The sequence below is a fragment of the Anas platyrhynchos genome, chromosome 21 (genome assembly GCF_047663525.1).
Source record: "Anas platyrhynchos isolate ZD024472 breed Pekin duck chromosome 21, IASCAAS_PekinDuck_T2T, whole genome shotgun sequence".
Classification (NCBI taxonomy): domain Eukaryota; kingdom Metazoa; phylum Chordata; class Aves; order Anseriformes; family Anatidae; genus Anas; species Anas platyrhynchos.
In genome coordinates, this window is record NC_092607.1 from 4717324 (window position 1) to 4743126 (window position 25803).

General features: G+C 47.7%; 1 protein-coding gene across 1 annotated transcript; it reads left to right on the forward strand.

Moving 5' to 3' along the window:
• The first annotated feature begins 10583 nt into the window (after positions 1 to 10583).
• YWHAB (tyrosine 3-monooxygenase/tryptophan 5-monooxygenase activation protein beta) lies at positions 10584 to 23528 on the forward strand. Its single transcript, XM_027473031.3, has 6 exons — positions 10584 to 10782; positions 17503 to 17803; positions 18743 to 18866; positions 19761 to 19924; positions 21069 to 21164; positions 21643 to 23528. The coding sequence occupies exons 1-6, from the start codon at positions 10616 to 10618 to the stop codon at positions 21697 to 21699; spliced, it is 909 nt and encodes a 302-aa protein (XP_027328832.1). The 5' UTR covers positions 10584 to 10615; the 3' UTR covers positions 21700 to 23528.
• The last annotated feature ends 2275 nt before the right edge of the window (positions 23529 to 25803 follow it).

Sequence of the window (25803 nt, forward strand, 5' to 3'; positions counted from 1 at the left end):
CCCTGCATCCCCCCAGGAAGGGACGAGTCCCCTGTCCCTCTCCACCAGCCTGGCCCGCAGCCCCTCGGGGCATCGCGTCCCTGCAGACTGGTGCTGTGATGCTGTGTGCCTGCAGGAGATGCCCCACGCAGCCAGCACAGCATGGAAATGGCTGTAGGAGAAGCCCTGCAGTGGAAACTCCGTCCTAATTCCTTGTCTGGAGCAGGAGATTTTGTCCGGGTCAGAAGGAGATGCTCTAACGTGGGCTCTTCTCAAAACAGCTGCTGGAGAGCAACGGGAACTGAGAAAATAGCACCGAGGAAATGCCCCCAGCTGCACTGCACGTCGCTTGGAGAAGGAGGAGTGGTCACTGCAAAGTAGCAGTGAGGCTGTGTGTGCCCAGCCGAAGCTCTCCAAAATGCCACTGCCCCCTGGCTTGCTGGAGAAACGCCCTGAAAACTGTGCCTGCGCCCTGCTCACTCAGCAAAACGTCACAGCCGGGTTATATTTAAGTCCTCGGCTCGAATATCGTTGTCGTAGCCTCCCCTGCAATCTGCCTGGGCAGTGTCATCATTAATAGTGCCCTTGCTCGGGCTACAGGAGGAACATGTGATAGCTCAGCTAGCTATAAATCACGACAGAGTTTCCATCTGGCCCAGCGTCTATTTATACCTCGCCAGCCCCAATTAACTTTCAAAGTTGGGGCTGGTGGTTAAGTAGAAAAATGGTTCTTAGAGAGCAATGGGACGCACGGCGATAGGAGAGGGCCCATGGGAGGCTCAGGGCTCAGAGCTGAGGTCGGTGCCTGGGTCCCAACACGTCCCCGATGCCAGCAGAGCTCCCGTGTCTCAGCCAGGGCCATCGGCTCCACTGGGACAGGAGGGTTTTCGTCAGGCTCAGGAGCACCAAGCAGAAGCAGCTCCTGGCAAAGCACCTTGGTCTCCTCCAAGAGGAAGCCCGGTCCGCTGGCCCTGTATGATCAGCAAGGGCAGCCTGGCACAAGCCCCAGGAGGGGCACATCCTGGGCACAGGACGGTTCCTCAGGAGGAGCACAGGTCAGGAGGGCTGGCTCGGTGTGACACAGCCCCTCAAGGACTCCAGCACCGCCTCCCTCAGGAAGGAGACTTTTTTTGGGGTAGATGGGAAAAGCTACAGGCAGTGTAACTCACCCTGCACTGCAGGAGTGTCCTGTGAAGCTCACCCAGCCCTCGGGCAGGAAGGAGTCAGTTTTGTCACCGGGCTTGAGCTCACCTCCCAGCCTCTTTACGAGCCCTGGGGCTCTGTGCCTTCTGCTTGGCAGTGCGCACAAACGCAATATGGCACGAGCATCACCAGCTGAACTTGATCCCAGTTTGCAGAAGGTCAGGTAAGGGGCAATCGTACAGCTGCCAGCTCCTCCTGTCTGGCTTCTGCCACCTGCAGCACGGCCCCAGGGGTGCTGAAATTGCCCCAGCGCTACCAGGCTGCAGCTGACTGCTGTAACACACCAGAGCACACGAGCTGTACCTTAAAGCCTCGCTTTTCTCACTGGGAAGGAGCCCACCAAGTCAGCGTTCAGTAAGAGTCATCCCTTGCAGCCTCTGAATTTGAGCTGGGTGGTAGACCGCTGCCTGGTAGCTTGGGGATGGTGACCGAGGCCTGGCAGCAGCAGCAGCCCTGTCGCAGCCTCTCTCAGCCTTCAGCCTCCCACGCGATGGCAGAATTGTGCTCCGAGAGCGAGACCCGCCTGGGGCTGCTGTTTTCTCCCCCAGGTCCCAAGGGGCTTCCTCATCCCAGTGTCTGCAGACTGTGCTGGCTGCCAGCACTGCTGCGTGGAGATGTTTGACTCCCCGGGGCTGAGCCCAGGGCACGGCCACCTCCACATTTCACATTTCACATTTCACGTGCCCCTGCGGCAGGGAGGGAGCAAGGTGTGTGTAATTCTGGCCGTGCTGTGAATTAAGGACAGGCTGTGTCCTGCAGGTGTTCCCCGGGGGGTATCCGGGCCTGGGAGATGCTCCGGGTGCTGTGCTCGCTGTGACGCTGTGCTCGGGACCCTGTGTGGGGGGGTGTGGTCACCAACCCCCCCTTCGGGGCTGACTTCCAGCCCTGCTCTGCCGAGCAGCCCCGCAGCAGGGTGGCAGATGGCGTGCGTGTGATGGCGAGGCAGCACCGCGTCACCGGCTCCCCGAGGCTCTGCCAGGCTTCCCAGCAGCAGCAGCCCACTGCTGGGAGCTCAGCCTGCTGGCAGGAGCAGCCCTCTGCCTCTGACGAGCGCTCCTCCATCGCTGGCACCGAGCGCTGCGCCTTTGCCTCCTTGCTGTGTGGTGGGGACGAGCCACGCAGCTGAACCAGGAGCGCTGCTTGTCCCTGCCCGTCTGGGCCACCTCCATCTGCTGCATCACGCCCAGCTGGCAGCGCCCGTTCTCTGCGCCAAGGAACGTTTTATGCCCGTGGTTCTGGAAGAAAAGCGGCACAAGCGATCCGTAACCGGGGGGCAGATCTGGCCGATGGTGATGGTCATGGCGGCATCACAGCTTCTGATTTCTCTTGTCATGTAGATACATGTGCAGAGGAGACCACAGAGGCACGGCCGTATGAAAGAGAAGTGGGCATCAAAGGACCACGTTACGAAGGGTGATGAGAACTGTCCTTTGAAGACCAGGGCCACCCGGCAGCCTGGGCTCTCTGAGCTCAGCTGCTCAAAGAGCCCGCTCTGCCCAGTGTCCCGCTGCCATCTGCTCCCACCATCGGAGCTGCTGCAGCAAGAATTGGCATTGCCAGGCCTTGGGGATGTGGCTGCCAACACGCTGCCCTCTCCTATCGCGGGTACTGCCCATGCCCAGGCCGTGCCACGAAGTGCTGCAGGACGTGCCCATCCTGCTGTGCCAGCTTGGCTGCTGTCCTGCCCGCCACGGGGCTCCCCTGGGACCGAGGTGTGACACGGCAGCTCCGTGGGGTCACTGTGCTTTGTTAGTGCTGCCAAAAGTCCTGTCCGGCAGCTCCTGCAGAAAAACCGCAGAAGAGCAGGGCCACAGCACACCCCGCTCCCCTCCCCGCTGCTTGTAGATGGTACCAGGGCACCCCGCCGAGCCTGTGCCTGCCCTCCTGGGTGCTGAGGGCTCTGTCACCAGCTGGAAGGTTCCAGCACTGCCTGGGAAAAAGGCTTTGGTCCTCCACCGGTAGCTCTGGCTGCAGAAACGAGCTCTCAGCGCTCTTTCATCAGACTAAATGAGAGCCACATTTCAGAGCAGGGCCTATTTGCAGCACAGGCTAGGAGCTGTCAGAGATGCCCATGATGGGATTTGATTGAATCCGTTTCCCGGGGGGATAGGGTATGGTGCCCTGACAGTGGCATGGATTGGCACTATTCCTACATAGAGGTCATTGCATTAAGATTTCATGAGAGCCCACACTGTTAAAAATGGTGCTGAGCTCATTTCCCTCACTGGGCAGTGATTTATCTCACGGGCTTCATGAAACGAGTAAGCTAAAAATGTCACCCAGTGCCACTGGGGTGTGAGGAAGGTGGAAGGGAGGGGAGAAGGATATGATGGATTTTCCTAACAAGGAAAGCATTATGAAACAGCTTCCTCCTGATGTTCTCATTAGCCCTCTCTCATTCATCCTCAGGACCTGCCACGCACAAATGACAGCACCCAGCTTGCACCAGAACTGGAGCAGATGCCCCCACGCGCCCTTCTGCCTCCAAACCCCATTTTTACCTCACCCTGCTTAGTGCCTGACATATCCCAGAGGAGGGAGGCAAGAGATCAGAGCACTGCAAGAACCCTGTGCTACCACATCCAGCCTTATCTCCTGAAACTCTCCTTATCTTCTGGCAGGAATAGTTGGGAAGAGGCAAGTGGTGGCATGGCAGTGGCTAAGACACAAACCTTCCTCCCTCCTCACCCAGCACAATGTGTGGTTTACAAAAATAATGTCCCAGATTAATCTGCCTTCCTTTCTGTCTGTGGGGAGGTTGCAGACTCCTCTGCTTCATTCTTTCTTTGAATCTAATCAAGATCTTTTTTTTCAGGAGTCCTTACTCCCAGGAACGAATGCCAAAGATTTTGCTTTGTTGCTTAGTTGTGACTGATGGTGAATCACACGAAATCGCTCCTGTTCCCTTACTGGGTACGCTGGCTGGTTCCCGGTACGTGTGACTGTGTTACGACTCTGGCAGAGAAGAAATAGCAACCGAATGGCAAGTGAGCCTGGGAGAGCGAGGACAGAGGAGGTGTCACCGGGTAAGTCACAGGACCTCGGCCTTCCAAGCGTGGGCATTGGGATGTTGGAAGGTGCATGTCTCTAAAACCTTTGGTGGGAAGGACCTGGAAAGCTTGAACCACGTTCTGTTTCTTTCCTGTTCTTAACTTCCTCCCGTGTCACATCCACAAAACCTTCTGAACAACAAGACAGAGCAATTAAATGAAGGCAGAAGCAGCGTGCACAAAGCCGTGGGTATGTGGCTCCGTTTCTGAGATAGCTTCATTCCTTGATACACTTAGGTTTGCAAAATGTTTATGAATGCATTTATGGTGGCTTTGTTATCCATTCACATCTCAAACTCACCCAGCTTGAGGAGCCACCCCCTGCTATTTTCGTTTCAGCAATTTCTTTGCTGCTGTTGCTTCTTTATTAAGGGCTTTTTTGCCTTCCAAGGTGGCTGGCATTAACACGGGTAATTAGATAATGTTCTGGCAATGCAAAGGTAAATGCATTAACACTTTCCCATATACTTTCCTGGCCTTTGGCAGACCTGTGAGTATTCAATAAATGAATCAGGTCTTAAATAAAGTTTTGCAGAGACAGGCAGATCTTTAATATGAATAGGGAAGTCTCAGCTGGGATTTTCAAGACAGCCTCAGGATGTTATGGGCCCCATGCCTTATTCCTGCAGGATTCACCTTGGACAAAAGTGTAAAGGAGTCAAAAATAAATCAATGCTCCTAATGTCCTTTGCCCAGAGAGGCTGTGCAGTCTCCTTCTCTGGCAATATTCAAAACCCACTTGGATGCCATCCTGCTCAATGTGCTCCAGGTGATCCTGCTTGGCAGGGGGGTTGGACTCCATGATCTTCAGAGGTCCCTTCCAACCTTGTCCATTCTGTGATTCCGTGATTCTCTGTTCTTCTGAACCTGGAAAGTCTCAGACCCGCTGTAACACCCGTCCAGAGATCTGGTGATGGTTGGTGGCTTTCTGGGAATTTAAGCAGAAAATCAGCGATGTCTTCTCTTCAGCTGCCAATGCAACAAAAGAGAGTGGCTATTCCTTTCCATCCCTAAAGATGCTTTATTAGCTTTTGGAAAGAGTACATCTCAACCAAGGGGAATGCCAGGCTTCCAGGAGAAATCATACAGCTCCGAAAGGGGCAGTCTTTTCACATTTTATGTTTGTGTTTGCATTGCTCAGAAAAGTAACCTGGGGAATAGCTGAAAGCACAGCCCGCGTCCCAGCCACCTCCACGCAGAAGCCTCTGGGCAGCCTGGTGGGTGTCTCCCACAGCGCATCCAGGACCGCAGACACAGACTAACAGCACATTAAACTCCTGGCTGTCTTGTGTTGTCTCTCTCTGCTGGGTTGTAATTTTCTGTCTGTACAAACATGAGAAAGACAGTCAGTTTTCTGTGATTCTTACCTGGGAATGTGTCAGCATGATCCTGCTGAAGAAACTCTGTTGGAGAATCATCAGACCTGCTCTCCTCCGGCTCATGATGTTAAGCTTCATTAGAAGATGGGTGTGAAAGATGATTTATTTGGAGAGTTTCTCATGAAGTCAAAGGGCAATTTAAGTTGTTTTTTGAAAAGCACAAGTGAATCTGCAAAAAGCTGTTCTGCACAGAAGACAAACCCCAGGCTACCTCAGTTGTCCCATGGTTCCTCTCACCAAGAGGTTGACATGAAGAAACTTTTGGTCACAGCATCCTTCCATCTGTGCCTGGGATAAAAATAGGGTCTGCATTTGGAAAACATACCCTGGTTTCCAAATGCTTGTAACTAGATACAACTCAGTGCTAAAGTGAATCTTGGTTTTGGATTCTCTTTCTTGCTTTGCCAGATCTGACTCTTCCAGTTCAGCAGAGAAATTACGTTTTGCTTTGTAAATACCCACAGACACAAGCTCAGATTTTCCTGCAAGGCTCTACCTGCTTTGTGAAGGAATAGATCAGTTCTAGGAATGTACTGAATTTGGTTCCTCAAATTTCATGCAGATCGGAGTAATGAAATGTCCTTAGCTTGCCCTTGGGAGCGATGCTACCTTCGTGATAACAAAACGGTTCTTTAATATGGAAATAGCAGGTGGCAGGAGGAAAAACAGACTTTAATTTTCAGAGAAACCGACGGAACAATTCCAGGAAAAGTGGAGTCGTGGAGCTAGGCTGGAGTAGTTTGCAGTTTTAATCTGCAAAAATATTCTACTTTTGCCATGATGGATGTGAGAGTGGGTGTCACCCCACGCCCTCCGCCTGTATCAGTTTAATCAGCACACCTCATATACAAGAGCTTGCTTCCTGATAGCACTGGAGTATAAACATGAATTGGAAAGAAATCTTGTCTAGGTTGTTGGGGAAAGCTCTGGAAAGCCCATCCCAAAACTGCATTCTGAACTTCTGGGATGGGAAAGCAATTACGAGCACTGAATATATGAAATAATCCTCAGTGCCAGTCTCAGACAAACCTGCCCTTGCAGCTCTCAGTGTTGTGACTTATTAATCCTTTTATCAGCCCTGTGCCATCCTCAGAGTTATTTCCCAGCTCTGACCATTAGTAGCCATCTCCTTGGAAGCTCCTGTGGATTGTTAAACTGGTGATGTTCTAGTGGTAGGTGTTTATTAAGGAAAAGACATCTTCAACCGCAAGCCAGAATAAAGATCAAAAATCCAGTTGGAGACATGCTGCTTCAGAGCTCTCACCATGAGTTCACTGAGAACAATTAAGTTTTTGAGAGTCATTTGCATGGGGAGGTGGAGGAACAATCACCTCTTCTTCTGCAGTTGATACATCAAACAACAGAACCAAAGATCTTGGGCAGAAATGGGAGGAGGGAGATCACTGTCCTATTTAGAAGGGGATAAAGCTCCACCCTATGCTGTAAATTCTTTTTTGAAAGTCAGGGTTTGCACAGGATGAAAGCTAAAAAATCCATGCACTTATTAACATTATAAAGAACCTCTCCAGTGCTCTAGGCAGCTAATGTTATTCTTTAAGCTTCAGGTTTTTAGGCCTCCAGACAGTCCTTACTTAAAAAGAGCACAACAAACATCAAAAGCCCAGGGTGAGCTTTGACGTATGGCCTGAGCCAGACACATGGAGCCACAAGAGCTGCCATCCCGCAGAGTCTTCGAGCTGCCATCCTGCAGAAACGTCCAGCTCCACCAAAGGAGCTCCACCGTGCCATGAGCTAGGGGGACGTTTCTTTGATGTGGGCCATAGGGAGCCCAGGCTTGTACAAGTTGGTCTTATCAGACCCCAAGGGTTGGTCCCATCAGGCCCCAAAGGTTGGTCCCATCATGCATTAAAGGTTGGTCTTATCAGACCCCAAACGTTGGTCCCATCAGGCCCCAACATTGAACTCATCAGGCCCCAAAAGGACCTCCTCCTGCCTAGGGGAGCCTTCTCCTTGGGGTGAAACACCATCCAAAATCAAACAGACCTGGCCCTGACCACAACACGGAGCTATGGGCTCTCCTAGCTGCTTTTCTAACAGAACCCATGCTTCAGAGGCAGCTGGAGGAGGGCTGCTGGTGAGCAGGCCGGAGCCATGGGCAGCCAGGCCTAGGGCCTGATGCTGGCCTGGGACACAGCACATGGATGGAAACACTGAGAGGAAAAACATGAGAAATCAAGAACTGGAACAGTATTTGTACTGCCTAAAGATCAGACTTTCCTATCAAGTGAACACTTGCCCTTCAGTCTCAAAACATCAAGACATCTGCCTTTTTTTAGGGCTTGTCAGAAACAGCTAATAAATACGGACCAGGGCTGGGACGTTACTTCTCCAGCCCTCTCCAGCCCTGCTTGGAAGCTGGGTGTCCTTGAGCTGGCAGCTTTGAAGACTTTGCTGTTTGTTCCTTGGCTTGATATTTTTAGCCATTACCTGGCATCAGATGTGCACAGCAACTCTACAGGTCTCAACAGCTCCAAAATTTACAGCAATATATTCTCTTCCATTTATGTTTGTTTTCTGCACTGCCACTACTCATGAGCAGAACATAAATTACCTGAGTTTGATTCATGACCTAGAGTTCAGAGCACTTCCCCAGAAATAGCATTCTCTGTTTGGGACACTACTGCCAAGATTGCATTCCTGGAGCTGAATTCCTATCCCGTCCAAGACAGTTATTCTACCCATATTTCCCATCATTCTATTTTATACTATTTAGGTCATTTATATTTTCTTGCTCTCACAGTCGCTTGCTATATGTTGCTCTGTCTCTTTGCAGTTATGCTCTTACCTGTGTTCTGTAAAGTCACCTTCAGACCTTCAAACAACTTCAAATTCAAATGGCCATTTTGACCTCAGTCCAAATTGCATTTAATAGAAATCTGTACTAAACCACTTGCATTCCTTGGACAGAAGGAAGAACTGAAAGATGCCCAAAGAAAGTATTATTTAGTCTAGTATTTAACTAGCAGGGACCACGAGAAAAACCTTCTGCTCTTTGCTTTAAATGTCACTATAATATAAAGTTACTGACAATGCTAATAATTCTATCCTATGCAAGATGTTTATCCCCGATCCCAGTTTAGGTTCAGTCCACTCAGAAGTACTAGTATCTTCTGCAAATTTAATTCCAACTAATCTAATTCCAGTTTTAACTTTGTCACAGCTGTTCACAATGTCACAAGCAGTTCATGTACAGAGAGAAAACACAAGACAGACGTGAAATGTAGAAATTCTTCCCTTGGGGCTTTTTTCTTTCCTATTGCAGAAGTATCTGTCTGAAAAGACACTGATTGTCATCCCTTTCTGTCTTCAGTGTTGCTTCCTTACTAGGTTCCTTTCTTATCTCCACCATATACAACTCCAAGCATCCCCACAACCAGAGCTGACAAATGATGAAATTCTTAACATACCACCTGGGCTCCTGCTGGCATCCTTTCACCAGCTTCAACAGGGAAGCCATGGCAGATGCCGTAAACCAACACGCTGATACCACTCGGGATTCATCCCTTACCCTTAGTACATGATTTAGTGATCTGTGTGATCCAGCTGTGGAACAACTGAAATGTGCAGACTGTAGATAGAGAACACAAAGAGATAGGGAAGATAGAGCAGAAGACAGAGAAAAAGGAGTAACAGAAGAATCAAGAAATAAACTATATTTAATAGATCACAATTATATCTTGAGTATTTTGAGAATTTTTTATTCCGTGACAGACTGCTGGGCAACCACGGATTCCTACACTGCAGGGACTATGATCATGCAGTGCCATCACCTGTTTGCTTCTGGTAGCTACATCAGCTGAGATCTGCTGCTTCCAAAATAAAATGACAGAAAAAATAATTACAAAAACTGAGTAATTTATCAAGATATTATGTCTGAACGAAAGCTCTCAGTCCACACCACGACCCTGTCCTCTACCACAGTGGCTCCCCGTTGGCTGTCTCTTTTTTCTATAGCAGGATCTTGGAGCACATCCGCAGGATGAGCTGCCGGGGCCAGGTACGATGGTCGTGTTCCCCTGAGACATGCTTCTTTTGGGGACACGTTGAGCTTGTTCATGGACCAAGCATGTCCCTGAGATAATGGCTGTCATTTCGCAAAGTTTAGGAGCTCTTCTCCCAGCTCTCCCAGCACCTCCGCAGGTCAGCAAGAGCGCTGGGAGCAGCCCGGGGTGCAAACCAAGGAGATGAGGCCTGTTGAGAAGAGCAGGGGAAAAGAAAGCTTGGTCCTGGGAGGAGAAACAAGGGAAAGATGGTAAGAACTGCTCCAGCTGAATCAGTGTTCGTGGCTGGAGATAAAGCATGGGCGCTGAGTGGTTTTCCTCCTGACTTTCCAAAGTCATTGACCTTTGGACTGAGGCGAAGCAGGAAACGGCACAAGTCCTCCCACTGCCAACAAGCCTGACAGCAGCTTTGACAGGAACGGGATTTTATCTGAGGGAGAACACTGGATGCCAGGATCCTGTAACTGAAAGGAGTTCTGGTTTTCAGCCCCGGGAACAAAGCTTTGACCGGTGGCACTGCTACAAATCTGTGACTCCGGGGGGGGGGGGACGTCACTCCGTGTCCCGTGGGGTTACAGGCCGAAAAGTGAGGGACTTTCCTCAGACTCCCCATGGAGACCCAGCCGGGCTTCCCCTCAGCCCCCCCAAAACGCCCCCTCCCCACCCCCCAGCACACGCACAAACACCCTCATTGCACAACAGCCGGCAGGTGGGGCTCTTGTTTATTTTGGGGGGCTCTGGGGGGGGTTTGGTTGTGTTGCTGACTGAAACCCTGCAGTTTGATCCGCGGGGGGGGGGGGGCCAGCCCCGAGGAGGCCGCCCCCCACCCCCCGCCCGCCATTTCCCGCCCCGCGCCCCCCCCTCCGCCCCCCCTCCCCGCGCGCGGGCGCGCGCCACCAGCCCCTCCCCTCCCCTCCCCCCCACCCCCCCCCTTGTTGCTATAGCAACCGAGAGCCGGCTGGCGCGCGGCGGCGGCTGCCCAATGGGGAGGCGGCTCCCCCCGCAAGTCCCGCCCCCCGGGGCCGGAAGGGGCGTGGCCTCGGGGCCGGAAGCGGGCCCGCAGCGCCGCAGGGTGTGTGTGTGTCTGTGCGTGCGCTCCCGCCGCTCCGCCCGCCGGGATCCAGGCCGCGGTGCCGCCGCCCCCGCCAGGTGAGGCTCCCCGGGCGCCCCCCGCTCCCCCCGCAGCGCCCCTCGGGGCGGGCGGCGCCTCCGCGGGCCCGCGGGAGGCCGGGGCCGGGCGGGGGAGGCCGCCGCAGGCCGCGGCGGGAGGGCCCCGCGGGGTGCGGGGCGGCTCCGGGCCGCTTTTTGTGCTTCGCGGTCGGGCCGTGCCCCGCGGCGCTGCGGGGGGGCGGTGTAACGGTGCGCCCCTGCCGCCCCTGCGCTGCGGGGCCCGGGCGGGGCCGCCGCCTCCTCCTCCCCTGCGGCCGGCACGGCCCGGCCCGGCCCCGCCCGCATGAGCCGCCCGCGGGGCGAGGCCGCGCACACCTGTGCGGAGCCCCGGCCCCCGCCCGCCCTGCGCCATCTCCTGCCGGGCGTTGGAGGGCTCGGCTCGGCTCGGCTCATCTGGCCTGCTGCGGGGAGGGGAGGGAGCCGGCCTCCACCGAGGAACGGTTCCGAGCCCTCCTCCTCCTCCCGACGGCTCCTGCCTTACTGCGCCCTGCCCAGGCTCCGCCGCGGGGCCCTTCTCGCGGCTTCCCCCAAATCGGGAGCGACCCGCACCCATCAGGCCCCTTCCACCCCCTGGGGCGATTCTGTTCCTATGGCAGTTTGTGTGAGCTCTGTCACGTAGTAACGGAGGTGATCACAGAATGCTAGAAGGAAACAAAATAATGGTGTTTTCCAATTTTAACTCATCGTGTCCATTTGGGAATAGAGATGAGTTTAGGGAGGACTGCAAAGGGAAAGAAGGGTCCATAAAGCCACTCCCAATGTATAAGAAGGCTGGGCAGTAACCCAGAGCTAACGACCCCAGGCTTTATTTACGGTATGTGCAATTGTACATTAATTAGGATGATCACATTTCAGTGACATATAGTCACTCTGTTAATACATGGGAACAAAAATGTGTCTAATGCAACCATTACAGTATAAATTAGTTGCTTAAATTCCTCGTTAACAGTTAAAACAACTTCTATGGTAGTAGAAAAACAAATTGCATGTTGTGCAGTACTGTAAAAAAAATTAAATCCCTACATAAAAAAAATGAATTTGAGAAACTTTGGCAGGTTTTGTAGCATCAGTGGTTGGAATGCTTGGTTTCACACGTGCTACCGCAGCACCTTAGTCAGAAGTTGGCTTTTGTTTTAAAGTAATACGGAGATGTAAACTGATCTAGAAGATAAAAAAGAAGCAATACCTCCTTCATTGGCTCTATCTCTGCAGTCCTTCAATGTCAGTGTAATACTTTGTTTATCGGATCGGTACCCGTGAAGTGGTAGACTCGGTGCACAGATGGGCCTAGTGCAGTTTTCTCAACCTCATTATGTCAGTACCGCATGTTCTGATCTCTGCTATTTTGATGTTGAGTCTTTTTTTTGTAAGCAGGCCCCTGCCAGTATGCAGCTTTTTGTGCTGTATGCGAATAAACTCAGATGAGGAGGAGTTAAGAAAATAATTATTTGAATAACGAGGTAAAAAGCTGGTACTCCGATCCTCTGGGTACCCCGCTGCATCCCAGCGAGACCAGGCCTTCCAGTAGTGTGTCTCTTCTCTGGCCACACGTTTTGCCCCACCCTGCAATATAAATATTCTCAGTTTATTGCTAACAAAAGTGATTTACCTGTGATACGTATGCATTAGTTTGGCATGAATTTTGTGCCCAGAGGAGGATTTTTGGGGGGTAACTCACTATTTCCACCTGGACTCTAGTCAAAAACAATTACGCTGGTTGGAACAAAAAGATGTTACCGTGTGAGGATGTTGTACTTTGGAACTGTGTGCCTGTCTCCACCTGCAGCTTTCCTGCGCTAAGTGCCAGGGCAGTGCTTGTCAGCCTGAAGTTCCTCATTTAGAAGGCATTAAGAAGAGCAAGAATACTGCCATAAATTTAATTTGTCTGTACAATATCGGTTCCCCTACGTGCTCTTGTTACCTCTGATAGAAAATCTACAGTTGTCTACAGAGATTGAAAGCCTTGCGTGTAATTTTTCCAAAATGGTATTGGTCAGGTTTAGGAAACAACAATTAATGATGGTAGAAGGTAAGCAGAGCAAGTGGAGGCATGGCTTTCCTGAATGTTAATTTTATCTTAATGTTAATCGTTAAAGACTTGCACTGAAGGCCAGGGCATGTGGTGAGTCAGTAGATGCAGAGGAGGCTGAAGGTATGTGCCACACAAGGTCAGTGAGTGTCAGAACTGGGAAGTCGCTTTTTTTTCCCCTCACCAAGTTAGCAGTAAGTTTTACTGAACTTCTTATATATGTAAAGGGCTTCAGTGGTCAGATAGAGCAGATGTGTCAATTTTCTGATCAGTGGCTTAATATGTGGTTACCTTTGGAGGAGCTGGAGTAGAGAGACAAAGCTGATGAAGTGAGATGCCTGATGCTCAGCTAAAGAAAGGAAGGTTCCTTGCAGTCTGATAAGGAGCCCGTTCCTTTCCTGTAAGGAATGTTTGTTGGGGGTGATGCCTGCTGGACAGCGAGTATCAGCAATGTCACGCAGTTCTGCTGGCATTGTAGCTCCAGTGTCAGCATGTGTTGACCTGAAGCATGGAGAAGGATTTGCCATTTGTTTCAGAAATACTGTCTCCAAACATTTAGTCTTGGTAATTATCAAACTGTACTTTGAGACACCACCTCCCTCACATGAATACTTATTTTGGCATGAATTGCCCATCCAGAAATCTCTAAGGCATGTTCATGTGTTGTTGGAATTGAACTACATTTTTTGTACCAAATTTCTACTTCTCGTGGTAAAATTTGAATGGATTTACAAAGATGGTGGCTGAGAATTGATTGTGTCACACTTCACCAAACCTGGTTCTACGTCCCTTTTTCGTAGTGGAGCAGCCTGTTAACCTGCATCTCTGCTTGGCTCGTTAGTGACTGATACGTCAAGCTAGTAATTGCACTGCTTTCTCACCAGGATTTTAATGAAGTGGAAGCGTTTGTTTGACAGCTTCTAATGCTTGCTATAAAGAGAAGAACAATACGCAGAAATCAATAACTTAATTAGCATCAGAAGAATGGGTCATGGAGAGCAGCAGACTTCAGGCCACCGTAGGCTTATTAGTATTGTCCTATCAGCTCAATATGTTATATAAGCCAGGCTTTTTTCACTGTCAGTTTGCATCTGGTTTCTACAGACTTTAAACACGGTTACTTCTCATCTGTTTTGGCTTCGGCCTAAACAGCTCATTGAGCCTGGGAACAATAAAGGCTGTGGAGCAGATATAGTAACTGCTGGGTAGCAAGATGCAGTCCTCCACCACTTGCAGTCTCCTGAAGAACACTACCTACGTGTTCTGCTCCTCAGCTGGTGCTGAGATGTAGACCTCCAGTTCTGTGCATCCGTCCTCTCTTGAGAGCTCTGGGGGCATACAGCCTCTAGGTGCCGTTTCCAGGTTGGTCACACCTTCTCCTTTTTGCAGCTTCTTCTGGAATTAGCCAGACATTCATAAACTAACGTTTGACAGGCTCTGACCTCCGGTGTTTTCTGATTGTATCAGATCTCACCTACACAGCCTTTTATTTCTGGAGGTGGGAAGTAAGCAGTTGTAATCTTTTTGTATCTGTATACATGTGATTATGCACTTGTAATAGAGGTTGGAAGACCTTAGGCTGTACTGGGGAGAGTGTTTGTTGTTTTTGTTTTTTTTATCTCCTATCTAGAGTGTGGGGAACTACAGTGCTCTGAATTTGTGGCTGCTGGTACTGTGGGCTGAAGGCTAGTGGTTGGCAGTCCTTACTGTAAAGTGTCCAGCCACTGCCTTGTGGAAGGCCACTAAGTTGTGGTTTGATAGATCCTGAAGAGGGCAGCCCTATGAATTTTACATGTGTTAACACATCTGAGAATCTTCTGCTTAGAGCGGGCAACTTCTGGGACTCCTCCGTGGCTGTGATCTGCACGTCCTCGCTCCTCCAGCTCCCCTCTTCCCCCTTGCCAACACGGCATGGCTTCAGTGGTGCTAGAATAGATGGTTCCTGTCGGCCTTCTGTTTGTCACCTTTGTGTGTTTTGCTCCTAGCTGCAGGTAACCTTTGTGAGATGGCTTCTGTTTGTGGCCTAGGACTATTTTTAGCTCTAGGCTTTGCTTGTTTCAGACTGTGGCACACTGCTCCATTGTTAGAGCGTGGCTTTCATCTCCTTTATGGGAGGGACCAGTTATAACTGATAGTTGCTTCTTTGCCTTTTCAAACATCACTCCTTTCCTTGTATCTTTTTTTCCTTCTGGCAAACACTTCCCTCTTTTGGAGCTCAAGCCAGCATAGCTCTGCAAAGCTCTTCTCCAGCCTTCTAACAAGGTAAGCGATGGAGAATAAAATGAAGGTTTTAACAGTGTTCCTTTATGCAGTGCTTTGTGAGTGAAATAAAGGTAGGCTTACTGGTGGGTTGCAGACGTTTTGGCGTGGGCGATGTTTTCCTTGTTGTATTTAATTTCTGTCAGATCCATTTTTTGGAATAGTACCTTCTAGTTTCATGGAAAAACTACTAACAAACGGTACAGATATTAAGATAAACAGTGCAAGCCCCTGCGTAGTGAATTCTTAATTCGTCAGCCATAAACCAGTGAAGTTCTGAGGAGCTCCATCTTCAGTAATCAGTTTGAGTCACATTTAAGATGTGCATAAATTTATTGTTTGAGAAACAGCATTCTAATGCTTCGTGCTGGTGTTTTGGCTGTACAGCTGATGATGCGTTAAGCTGGTTTTTGGAGCTCTTTTATCCACTAGCTCTTTGTCCTTGCAGTCCTGTCTGGTTTCCTTAACATGTCCTTATATGAACCCATTGACTGCCATGAACTGACTTGCATCCATGGATAAATATGTCAGCGAGCTTGATAAAACAAACTCTACGCCATTTCAAAACTAAACTGTATGCTGTTTGTAAACAGAATTCTGCACGGATAACTTGAGCACGCATTAGAACAGTATTGGCAAAACGCAGATCAAAGATGATACTGACCTTTCCATGGCAAAATGTAAACTGTTGGAGTTTCTTGTCTCTGGGCTTCAACAAACAGGCTGATTCTACAAAATAATCGCTTTCCCCAAGAGGAAGAGTAGAAGATTGCAGTAGAACTGCTTCTGATAAGCTGTGCAGACAGTGAGGAAATCAGAACTGCTTTGGAAGTGTTTTGTTTAAGTGACCTGTTACTTAAAGTTGGCTCTTGTGGCATGAAAAGCATTCTTCAGGTGTACTGTGTTGGGGGGTAAATAAATGCCATTACTTCCCACGTTACGGACAGAATCTAAATTTAGTGCTGAGTTCAGGAGTGGTTGACTAGGTTGGATAGATGCACCAGTTACAAATGTAGTGGGTTTTCTCAATGGTAAATGGCTGCTATTTCTTTATTTTTTTGTGTACGTATGTATGCACCAGTGTACTGTTGTTCCAAATAGAGACATAGTCTCTTGCCTAATTAACAGAAGCACGTGAAAGCTAAATGTAAACTTACCATTCTCATTTAGCTTTTCTTGTTCTTTTAGAGTTGTTTTTAGGCTGTTCAGGTCTCAGTCTGGAAGTTTCTGATCTAGACAGTGAGAGTCCTGATTGGACTTCAGGGAGTAGGAGAGGAACATTATTGCTCAGTACTAACAAGAACGACAGTTCTGGGTCTGTCTGAAAATGCAGATCTGCCTACCTGGATATTGATGAATCTGGGACACCTGAGAGTTTGAGGTATTGAGGTACCCACTTCTTTTTTTTGATGAAAGCAAGGAGACTTAAGTCTTCCCATGAACCCAGGCCTAGGTGATGGCCACTGAACTAACAGCATTATATTCCAAGTTGATTAATGTTGGCGTCCTGTAGAAGCAAGCAACGCTCAGTCTGCCTCCCAGACGCATTCTTTACCAACTTCATTTTTCATTGCTCCAGTTCCTCAGCAGCACAGTGGCCATGTGATGTGTTTTTCTTGGCTTCCTATGCTAAACTGTGTTATCAGAGACGATAAACAAGTTGTTTCCATACGAGCAATTGGTTTTGCAGTAGTGACTCTTGTGGGCCACATCCCACTGAGTCTTTGTGAATATCAGTGTTATTTAAAAGCTCTTGGAAACTGAAGACTGCAGCCACTCTAGGTGTATAGAATTGTCTATTAAATATACATTGAAGCATGTATATAAAAAAAATCTAGCAGGACAGTATAAATATGTCTTCCATGGCTGTCCATAGGTGCAGCTGTACTGGGTATGGCTCACTTAACCCCACAGAAATAGCTCCTGCAGTGTGCAGACAGCTGCTGATGTGGGGAGGATCTGCCCAGTCATTCAATACTCTTAAACAGTTGTTGTTGAAGACTAATGCAGGTTAAAAAAAAAAAAAAAAAAGCCCTGCAGCCCTGCTGGTTTCTGCATTAGGACACGAATATGTGAGTTGTCTCCCTGGCTGAGCTATGGCCTGTATGGGAATAGGGAGAGATTTACACAGGGAACATATTGCTGTGCTTAAACTAATGGTGACATGGATTTTTCTGCATTATGAAGAATAATGCTTGTGAGCCTTCAGGGTTGCGGTTATGTATAATTTCTAAATAGTGTAAGTTATTGTCAAGAGGGTTGTTTTTTTTTTTAACAAAACCTTCATATTTATTCCAGTTGATAAACTGTCCATCTGTTACCACCTGTGAGTTGTGCTTCACCCCTCAATGTTACCTTCCACTGTGTAGACAATCAAATATTTTTCTGGTTTTATTCCCCACTAATTACAGGATAGTCATGGATAAAAGTGAGTTGGTACAGAAAGCCAAACTGGCCGAACAGGCCGAGCGTTACGATGACATGGCTGCTGCTATGAAGGCTGTCACCGAGCAGGGGCATGAACTGTCCAATGAAGAAAGGAATCTACTCTCAGTTGCCTACAAGAATGTGGTCGGTGCCCGTCGCTCGTCCTGGCGTGTGATTTCCAGCATTGAACAGAAAACAGAGAGGAATGAGAAGAAACAGCAGATGGGAAGAGAATATCGTGAGAAAATTGAGGCTGAATTGCAGGATATCTGCAATGATGTTCTGGTAATAATCAAACAGCAAAAATAACAGTAACTAGTACTGCAGCGTTCTTATGAGAGGCTTAAGGAATCTTACTCAGGTTGTGGATACTGCAGCACTGTAGCAGGGGAATATTTTTGCATCTCTCTCCCTTTGAGTTGAGTTCTAAGTCCTAAATTGTCTAGTTTCAGGAATTCATTAGTTTGTTGTTACAAAAGAACATTTTTTAAAAAAAAAAAAAAAAAAAAAAAACAACAGAAGGATGTAGGCAAGGCAACACTGAAGACCCCTAACTGCTGGCTAGTGATTACCATGAAAACAAATTGAGGCCTGCTGGGGCACTAGCATAAGTCCTGCTAAAAAGCTGACTGTTTCTGTAAAATCTTTTGTCAATGAATGCTGACATCGTGAAGCTCGTGTACTACCTTTTTGGTGGAAGTATAAGGTCTATATTTTTCCTCCCAAGTTAGTTTTGCTGTTTTCCCCACTTAGATGAGAGGGATCCTTTTTATTGGTGCTCATTTTGCTGAAGCTCTGTTCTTAGGAACAGTTGCCAAGGCTGAGAGTACTGACAGCATCTCTTCCTGAGGGTACATGTGCTGACCGTGCCACTCTTCAGCTGGAGCTGCAGATAGAATCAGCTTGTTACGGATAGTCTCACTGCTCTGTATAGAATTCAAGTTCATGGCAGGAAAAGTGCCTGGATTTGTGCTGATGTCGAGCTGCTGCCCTTTGTTAGCTTGCGCGAATTGTTAACAGCCTCAGCGTAGCAATTTTGCTGCTTTCCAGGGACTAGGATACAAGTAGTTTTTTTCCTGAGTTTAGGGAACATCAATATGACTAATGCATGAGTATGCATAAGTCATTGTTAATGTTTTAACAGTTCATGTTTACCATTGTAATGAAGGCCGTTTCAGACATTATTTGTATGACTTGGGGAAAAAAAAGTGTTTCCTTTCTCAGGAACTCCTGGATAAATACCTTATTGTCAACGCCACGCAGCCCGAAAGCAAGGTCTTCTATTTGAAAATGAAGGGCGATTACTACAGATACCTCTCAGAGGTGGCGTCTGGGGACAACAAGCAAAGTAAGTGGAGGTGAAACTTCTCATTCTGTTGGGGGCTGGGCAGAATAAAGTATGAAAAATACTTGGCTCCTTTTCTCCTAACGTGAAATATTTCTTTCTTCAATAGTATTCAATAGTATTGAAGATGAGTGCAGTGCAGGTCACTTTTAGAGAAACAGACTTCACTGAAATTAATAGAATTGTTTGACAGATGTTCAAGTCAGATTCTGTTTGCAGTCACAACATCAGTGGCAGATTTCTAAGCACATTTCACAATGTAAAATCCTTTCTATGGAGTATGGAGGAAGAAAATGTGTTGTTTCTTGTGGAAAAAGCTTGGTTGCTATCATCTTTTGTTTAAACTATGAATTTAGCTCACAAGTCTTGGTTACTTGCAAGCTTTCTGCATTCAGATATGAGATACTGGGTTACTGAGTACTAGACCAGTTGTTAAAGCAACAGCCTGAATTCTTGGTGAGTGTCTGATCTGGTCAGTAGCTTGCAACCTTAAGCCCCAGAATGATGTCAAACTGTTACCTGTTAGCAAAGGAAGGGACAGTTGTCTTTATTCTGAAACCTCAAACTGAAACACAGAATTCACGGCCTACCTGCTAAAATTTCCTTCTCAAGAGTGTTTAAACTGGTAGTTTAGATGCCTCTTTTTCCCCATATGGTGGTGTCCGGATTTTTTAGAATTTAACTTCTGTAGCTCCAACCTTTAGCTGAACAAATATTTCTGCCTTAATAGTTCAGCAAGTGGTAAGCTTTTACCTCTTAATCATTGAAAGAAGCTTTCATGTTTGCAATTATATGAATATGTAGTGGCATGATGGTCTAGACAAAGAATATAATAGCTTCCCCCATGAAATGTGGTGATGTACTGTGTGTGAGTATGATTGCAATTGCTTCTTGCAGCAACAGTGGCAAACTCTCAGCAAGCTTACCAGGAGGCATTTGAAATTAGCAAGAAAGAGATGCAGCCAACGCACCCCATTCGACTTGGTCTGGCTCTCAATTTCTCTGTCTTCTATTATGAGATACTCAATTCTCCTGAAAAAGCCTGTAACCTGGCAAAGACGGTAAGCAGACTCCTCACATCACCAGTTCTTGTGGGAGCTAAGGAGATAATTACATGGTGACAGTAGTTTGCAGATAGTTACGCATTCTCATATGAAATCCTTTACAAATGCTGTTGTCTTTAAACTATAGTCTCCTTAGTGTATTTTCGGGTAGGTTAGTTAAGGCTAAGCTACTCTGGCTCAGTTAAGCAAAGGCAATGTGCGAAGGCAGCTGATCTAGTGAAAGGGGAGTCTGAGTACCTCTTCCACTGTCCATGTCATTCTCTTAAAATGCTCTTAGTGATTTTTTTTAATTTGATCACTTTGCGAATAAGTGTCTTTTTGAGTTATGATTATAGCATAGCTGACTGTGCAACTGTGTGTGCCTCTCTAGAGACCAAATGGAACTTGGTGCCAGATAGGGAGAAGGCTAAAACCTGTTTTAAAAAAACATTTTTAAAATGTTTTGCTTTGTAAAATACTGCTGCTATTTGTGTTTTTAGTTCATATGCTTACATCTGTTTGAAACCTGAATGAGAGAGAACGCTTATTCATGACTCTCAGCTCTGACCTGCATCATGTACTTCGATGTGTAGCGGATGGGTCGTGTGTAACAGATGTGCAGTGTGGCATTATTAATCTCTATTAAAATGTACCTGATTCCCTGTGCTCCTTTGAAGAGAAATACAAAACAAAACCAAAGAATTCTACTCCAAATCCACTCTCAAGTTCAGAAGTCGCTCTCAAAACCCCCTTGTTTGCCATTTACATGTATAATGTATATCAACGTAATGGTGGTACCTTTCTCTTTTACTGGCACTTCAAACCACTCAGGCCTTCATCTTTAATGAAGGTATTGCTGTTAAGTGCTCCTCTTAGACCTGACTGTGAGCTGTGTGAATCATTCTTCAGAGTGGCAGTGTGTGTGTGCTTGCCTCTTCAGTACTTGCTATTGGCATGGCAGTAGAGTGGCCTTAATCTGGCCCCTTTTGTGAAGACTTTGGTCATCTAGTGTTCTTGTGCTCACGTTGGTTTACTTTTCTTCCCTTGGTGAAAAAGAAAAATACTGGAAGCTTTTGTCACAAAGCTTTTGTGGCAGATCTACAAGATCTGTGGAAGCAGAAATGAGTTCAGAGCGGAGTAAAAATTTCTTGCATGTTTCTAGGCATTTGATGAGGCGATAGCAGAGCTGGACACGCTGAATGAAGAGTCTTACAAAGACAGCACTCTCATCATGCAGCTGCTTAGGGACAACCTCACTGTAAGTATTACAGGGTAAACTGCTGCGTTCTGTGCTGGTACTTCTTTAGGCTGCTGGACTCCACTAAGTAGGACTCAGCAGCTGAAGCTTTATGTAGACCTGTGCCATGAAAATTGCTTTTTCTGAAGCATTAACTGCATGTCTTAACTGTGCTGCTTTTTGTAACCAGACCAGTTAGACTTGCTGGTTTAGATCAGAGATTGCTTGTTAACCACTGTAACAAACTCAGCCTTTTTGTAACACAAAGTGCGATATGTCTGTTCTCAACAGATTTTGTTCAGCTTGCAGACTTTTGTTTGCTTTTTTCCTTGTAATCCTTTACCTATTTTCTAGTTCATTATTTTTACTGTTAAGTTAAATTCTGTTATTCTTAGCTGAGAAAATTGCACAGCTCCTGCTAATTGCACTGTTTTCCCTTTCCTGACAGTTGTAATTAACCGTGTGCTTTCAGCATAAACATGTTTGAATTTTCTTACAGCTATGGACGTCGGAAAACCAGGGAGATGAAGGGGATGCTGGGGAAGGAGAGAACTAACGGCTGTCACGCTTCACTATATGTTCAATGTCACCCTGTATCCTACACATATATCCCTTTGTGCGACAAGCAAAAAGAATAGTACATCGACTTTCACAACCTCAACGTAGCAAAAACTGTCTGTGGGGTAAAAACGGTTGGTTGGTGTTTTGTGTACTTAAAATGGAGGTCGGTTATTATAATGGCATTCCGAATTTTCCTATTATGAACATTTACAGTTATGATTACCGTGTTTATATTTTTAACTGAACACTGTGATTATGGGTTTTGTGATTGCAATTGACTTTACAAAACTCTTATTGGTAGAAAAGTAGACATCAATTATGTAACAATGGCAAGCATAATCTGGCACCAAAATAGTCGAAGTACAATTCTGTTGTAAAGTTGTACAGAAAGTTATAGAGATTCTATTGTGACACTGGGGCATGGAAGGAAAACAATCCAATGTATGGCATTCCAGTTAGTAACACACTGCTCTGAGTTAGTTTAACAGGCACACTTTGTAGACATTTTTAACCAAGTCTGAGGCACCGCTTTCAGTCAAAAGCTCACTTTGTCAATCCTGTCTTTCTGGGGATTGGGTTTGTTTTGGGGAGGAGGGTAACGGGGGAGTTAGCAGCTTGATTTCCAAACTCTTTACACTGGCAGGTAACTGGGATTTGACTTCTAAAAGTGGTTTCATGCCCATACAACATGCATGACTAAGCCCCTTCCCACAGCAATAAAGTACCTAATTATACCTTAGATATTCTTCAGTAGTGAGAATTCTTGGTTCGCTACCATGGACTTGCAATAGGAGAAGATTCAATTTTTTGAATGGCCTTATTAGTTTGGATGATACCATGAAGCGATCTGCCACTTTAGCATTACTTTACTCTTGGGTGAATTGAAAACTCCATGGTATTCCCATTTCGATTTTACCTTGAAAGCCTTTTAAGTAGTCCACCAAGCCATCTTTAAGTTTGCTTTATAGAAATTTTCTCCCATCGGACTCTATTCATCCTCGACCCTTTCACCTGCTTAAACTCCATTAAAACAATTGGGTTCCCACATATACATCATCCTTTCGGTGTGGGTGATGTCAGGACGGTAGGTGAGACCTGAATCTGCTAGAGGACTGGTTTCTGTCTTGGATGTTTGCGAGCTGCCAGTGCTCTTGCGGTCTTCAGCTCATCTGCTGTTTTTTTGGTAATACCAAGATCTGGCTCAAATATTCAGGTTTTCCCACTTACTGTACTGGAATGCAGACCTTACACATTTGCAATGCTTGTAATATTTGAGCTCCCGATGTCCTCACCTAGTTACGTTTCAGACATGTCCCATTAAATAAAACCTAATAAGAGTTGCGTGAATAATGCAGTGGAAAAGATTAGGAATAGTCACCTATCAGTCTCGCGGTATCATCCCCCTGCCTTCACATTCCACTTAGGTATAGGATCCATCTGTTTGTCTGTCCATCTGTCTGCTGGAGAGAGAATTTCATGCACTGATTTTAAAACTCCCCTCTACTAGCTGAACAAATTGTGCAGTTAATACTTGGCGCTTGATAAATGCAGTAGTGAATGTGGAACCGAGCCTGTCTGTATATCTGGTAGCTCTTTTCGCTTTGTTTTTACTGACCAGTATTCTGCCTAAAGTTTGCTTCTGTGACGGTTATATTGCCTAGCACACACGTGGTTGTGAGAATAGTATAGCAAAAAGAAAAACCTGGTTATTGATGTACTAGATTTGTGTATGTCTTTTAAACAGTTCTAGTTTCACCTTACACAAAATAATCAGGAAAGTGTAAAAGAATTCAAAAGTGAATAATAAAAAAAATTTTATCAGTTGTTTGCGTCTGTTATCTTTGCCATCCTTGTGGCAAAAACACTTGGTGGTAGTAGAATCACCACTTTGTAGAACCAATAAGGTTGGAAAAGGCCTTCCAGATCATCTGGTCCAACCCTCCCCCTGCTACCACAGTCACCCACTAAACCATGTCCCTGAGTGCCAGGTCCAACCTTTCCTTGAACACCCCCAGGGACGGTGATGCCACCATTTCCTTCAATTAAATGCTCAGTCTTGAATTGTGTGAGTTGATTCATGGTTTCCAAATGGTACTAATATGTAATTGCTCGTGCCTTTGCAGAGGGAGTTTTCCCCCTCACGTTCCCACATTTGTAGTAGAGAACGCTGCTTCTCCTCAGTTTTGTTGAGGTCACATTTGTATTGTCACTGCAGGACTTAAAAGAAATGCAGCTATAAATATCTATCTAATTTGCCGTGAGTCACTGCACATTGTATGGCTGAGCACACTGCACAGGAGAAAAGTCTGGTACGGCACTTGCTGCTGCAGTTGGCCAATTACATTTAAAGCTTTTTCCCTTAGGGAAACTTTTAAATGCATACTTCTCAATGCAGGGTTAGCTTTCCAGCTGGGCCTCCAACAATCAGCTGCTTGTGGACCCGGCTGCACTGGTGAATAACCTGCACATGCTCTAGTTAACTCGCTGTTCTCAGCTGGTGCTGTACAAAACCAGCAGTACTGCGAGCGCACGTGCCCACTGGAGCTGTCTTCCTGGAAGCAGTGCTTTAAGGACGGAGCAGCAATAGTCGGGCTAGCTGACACCAGTCATCCTAAGGGTGCTGGGGAGGCTGGGTGGGACCAAGCAAATGTCCTGACAGTTTCAAAAGCCTCTTCAGCTCGAGTGTGGAGATGGTACAGCAGCGTGCTCTGTGGATAATGCTGCTCAGACTCTTTTGTTTGATCACTGCAATGCATTAGGCCAAAACAAAACGAGCTGCTGATCAAGCACTAATCTGTCTACGGCCTGCTTTTAAATGATTCACCCTCTGTTTGCATCTGTATTTATTACTGCTTTGCCACTTTCTTCAGTGTTTATACTCATACCTGCTCCTACAGAATTGCATAGCGTGCTCTGACTCCCAGCCTGACTCACGCCAATGCCACTGTCAGCTCCTAAAAGGAAAAATCCTGGGCCTTGCTGGCTGCTTGAAGAGCACTGGTCTTGCGCTGGTTCTTTCAGATAACATCTACTCTTCTTTAGGGGTAATGATCTCAGGCAGACTGGTCTCCAGTGATGATGAGTTAGAGGGTGTTTATCAAGTAATTATATCTTTTGGGGAAGGTTGGCGCAGCCGCTAGGAGTCTGGGCGTGCTCTGCATGTTTGCACTGATCCAGGTGGTGCCGCTGCCCTCTTGTTCCTGGCACTGCTGGTCTGACCCTGGGTGAGGCGGTTCAGCGTGGGACACCACCAGAAAACCTTTTAGTGCAGCTCTGCCCCGACTTGTGCTGCCGCTGCCCCTCGGGCTGGCTGGTGGGAGGTGTGCTGAGCAGTGCCGGGGTGCAGGAATCGCCTTTTGTCCCGAAACCCAGCAGGGCTGCAGCTGGAGGCAGCACGAAGTGGCACAGGCAGCGTGGCCACGAGGCCCGAGCCCGGCAGAAGCGTGGATGGGATGGGATGGGATGGGGATGGGATGGGATGGGATGGGGATGGGATGGGATGGGATGGGATGGGGATGGGATGGGATGGGATGGGATGGGATGGGGATGGGATGGGGATGGGATGGGATGGGATGGGGATGGGATGGGGATGGGATGGGATGGGGATGGGGATGGGATGGGATGGGATGGGATGGGATGGGATGGGATGGGGATGGGGATGGGATGGGATGGGGATGGGATGGGGATGGGGATGGGGATGGGATGGGATGGGATGGGGATGGGATGGGGATGGGATGGGGATGGGATGGGATGGGATGGGGATGGGATGGGATGGGATGGGATGGGATGGGATGGGGATGGGATGGGATGGGATGGGATGGGATGGGGATGGGGATGGGATGGGATGGGGATGGGATGGGGATGGGGATGGGGATGGGATGGGATGGGATGGGGATGGGATGGGGATGGGATGGGGATGGGGATGGGGATGGGATGGGATGGGGATGGGATGGGGATGGGGATGGGGATGGGATGGGATGGGGATGGGATGGGGATGGGATGGGGATGGGGATGGGATGGGATGGGGATGGGATGGGGATGGGATGGGGATGGGATGGGATGGGGATGGGATGGGGATGGGGATGGGGATGGGATGGGA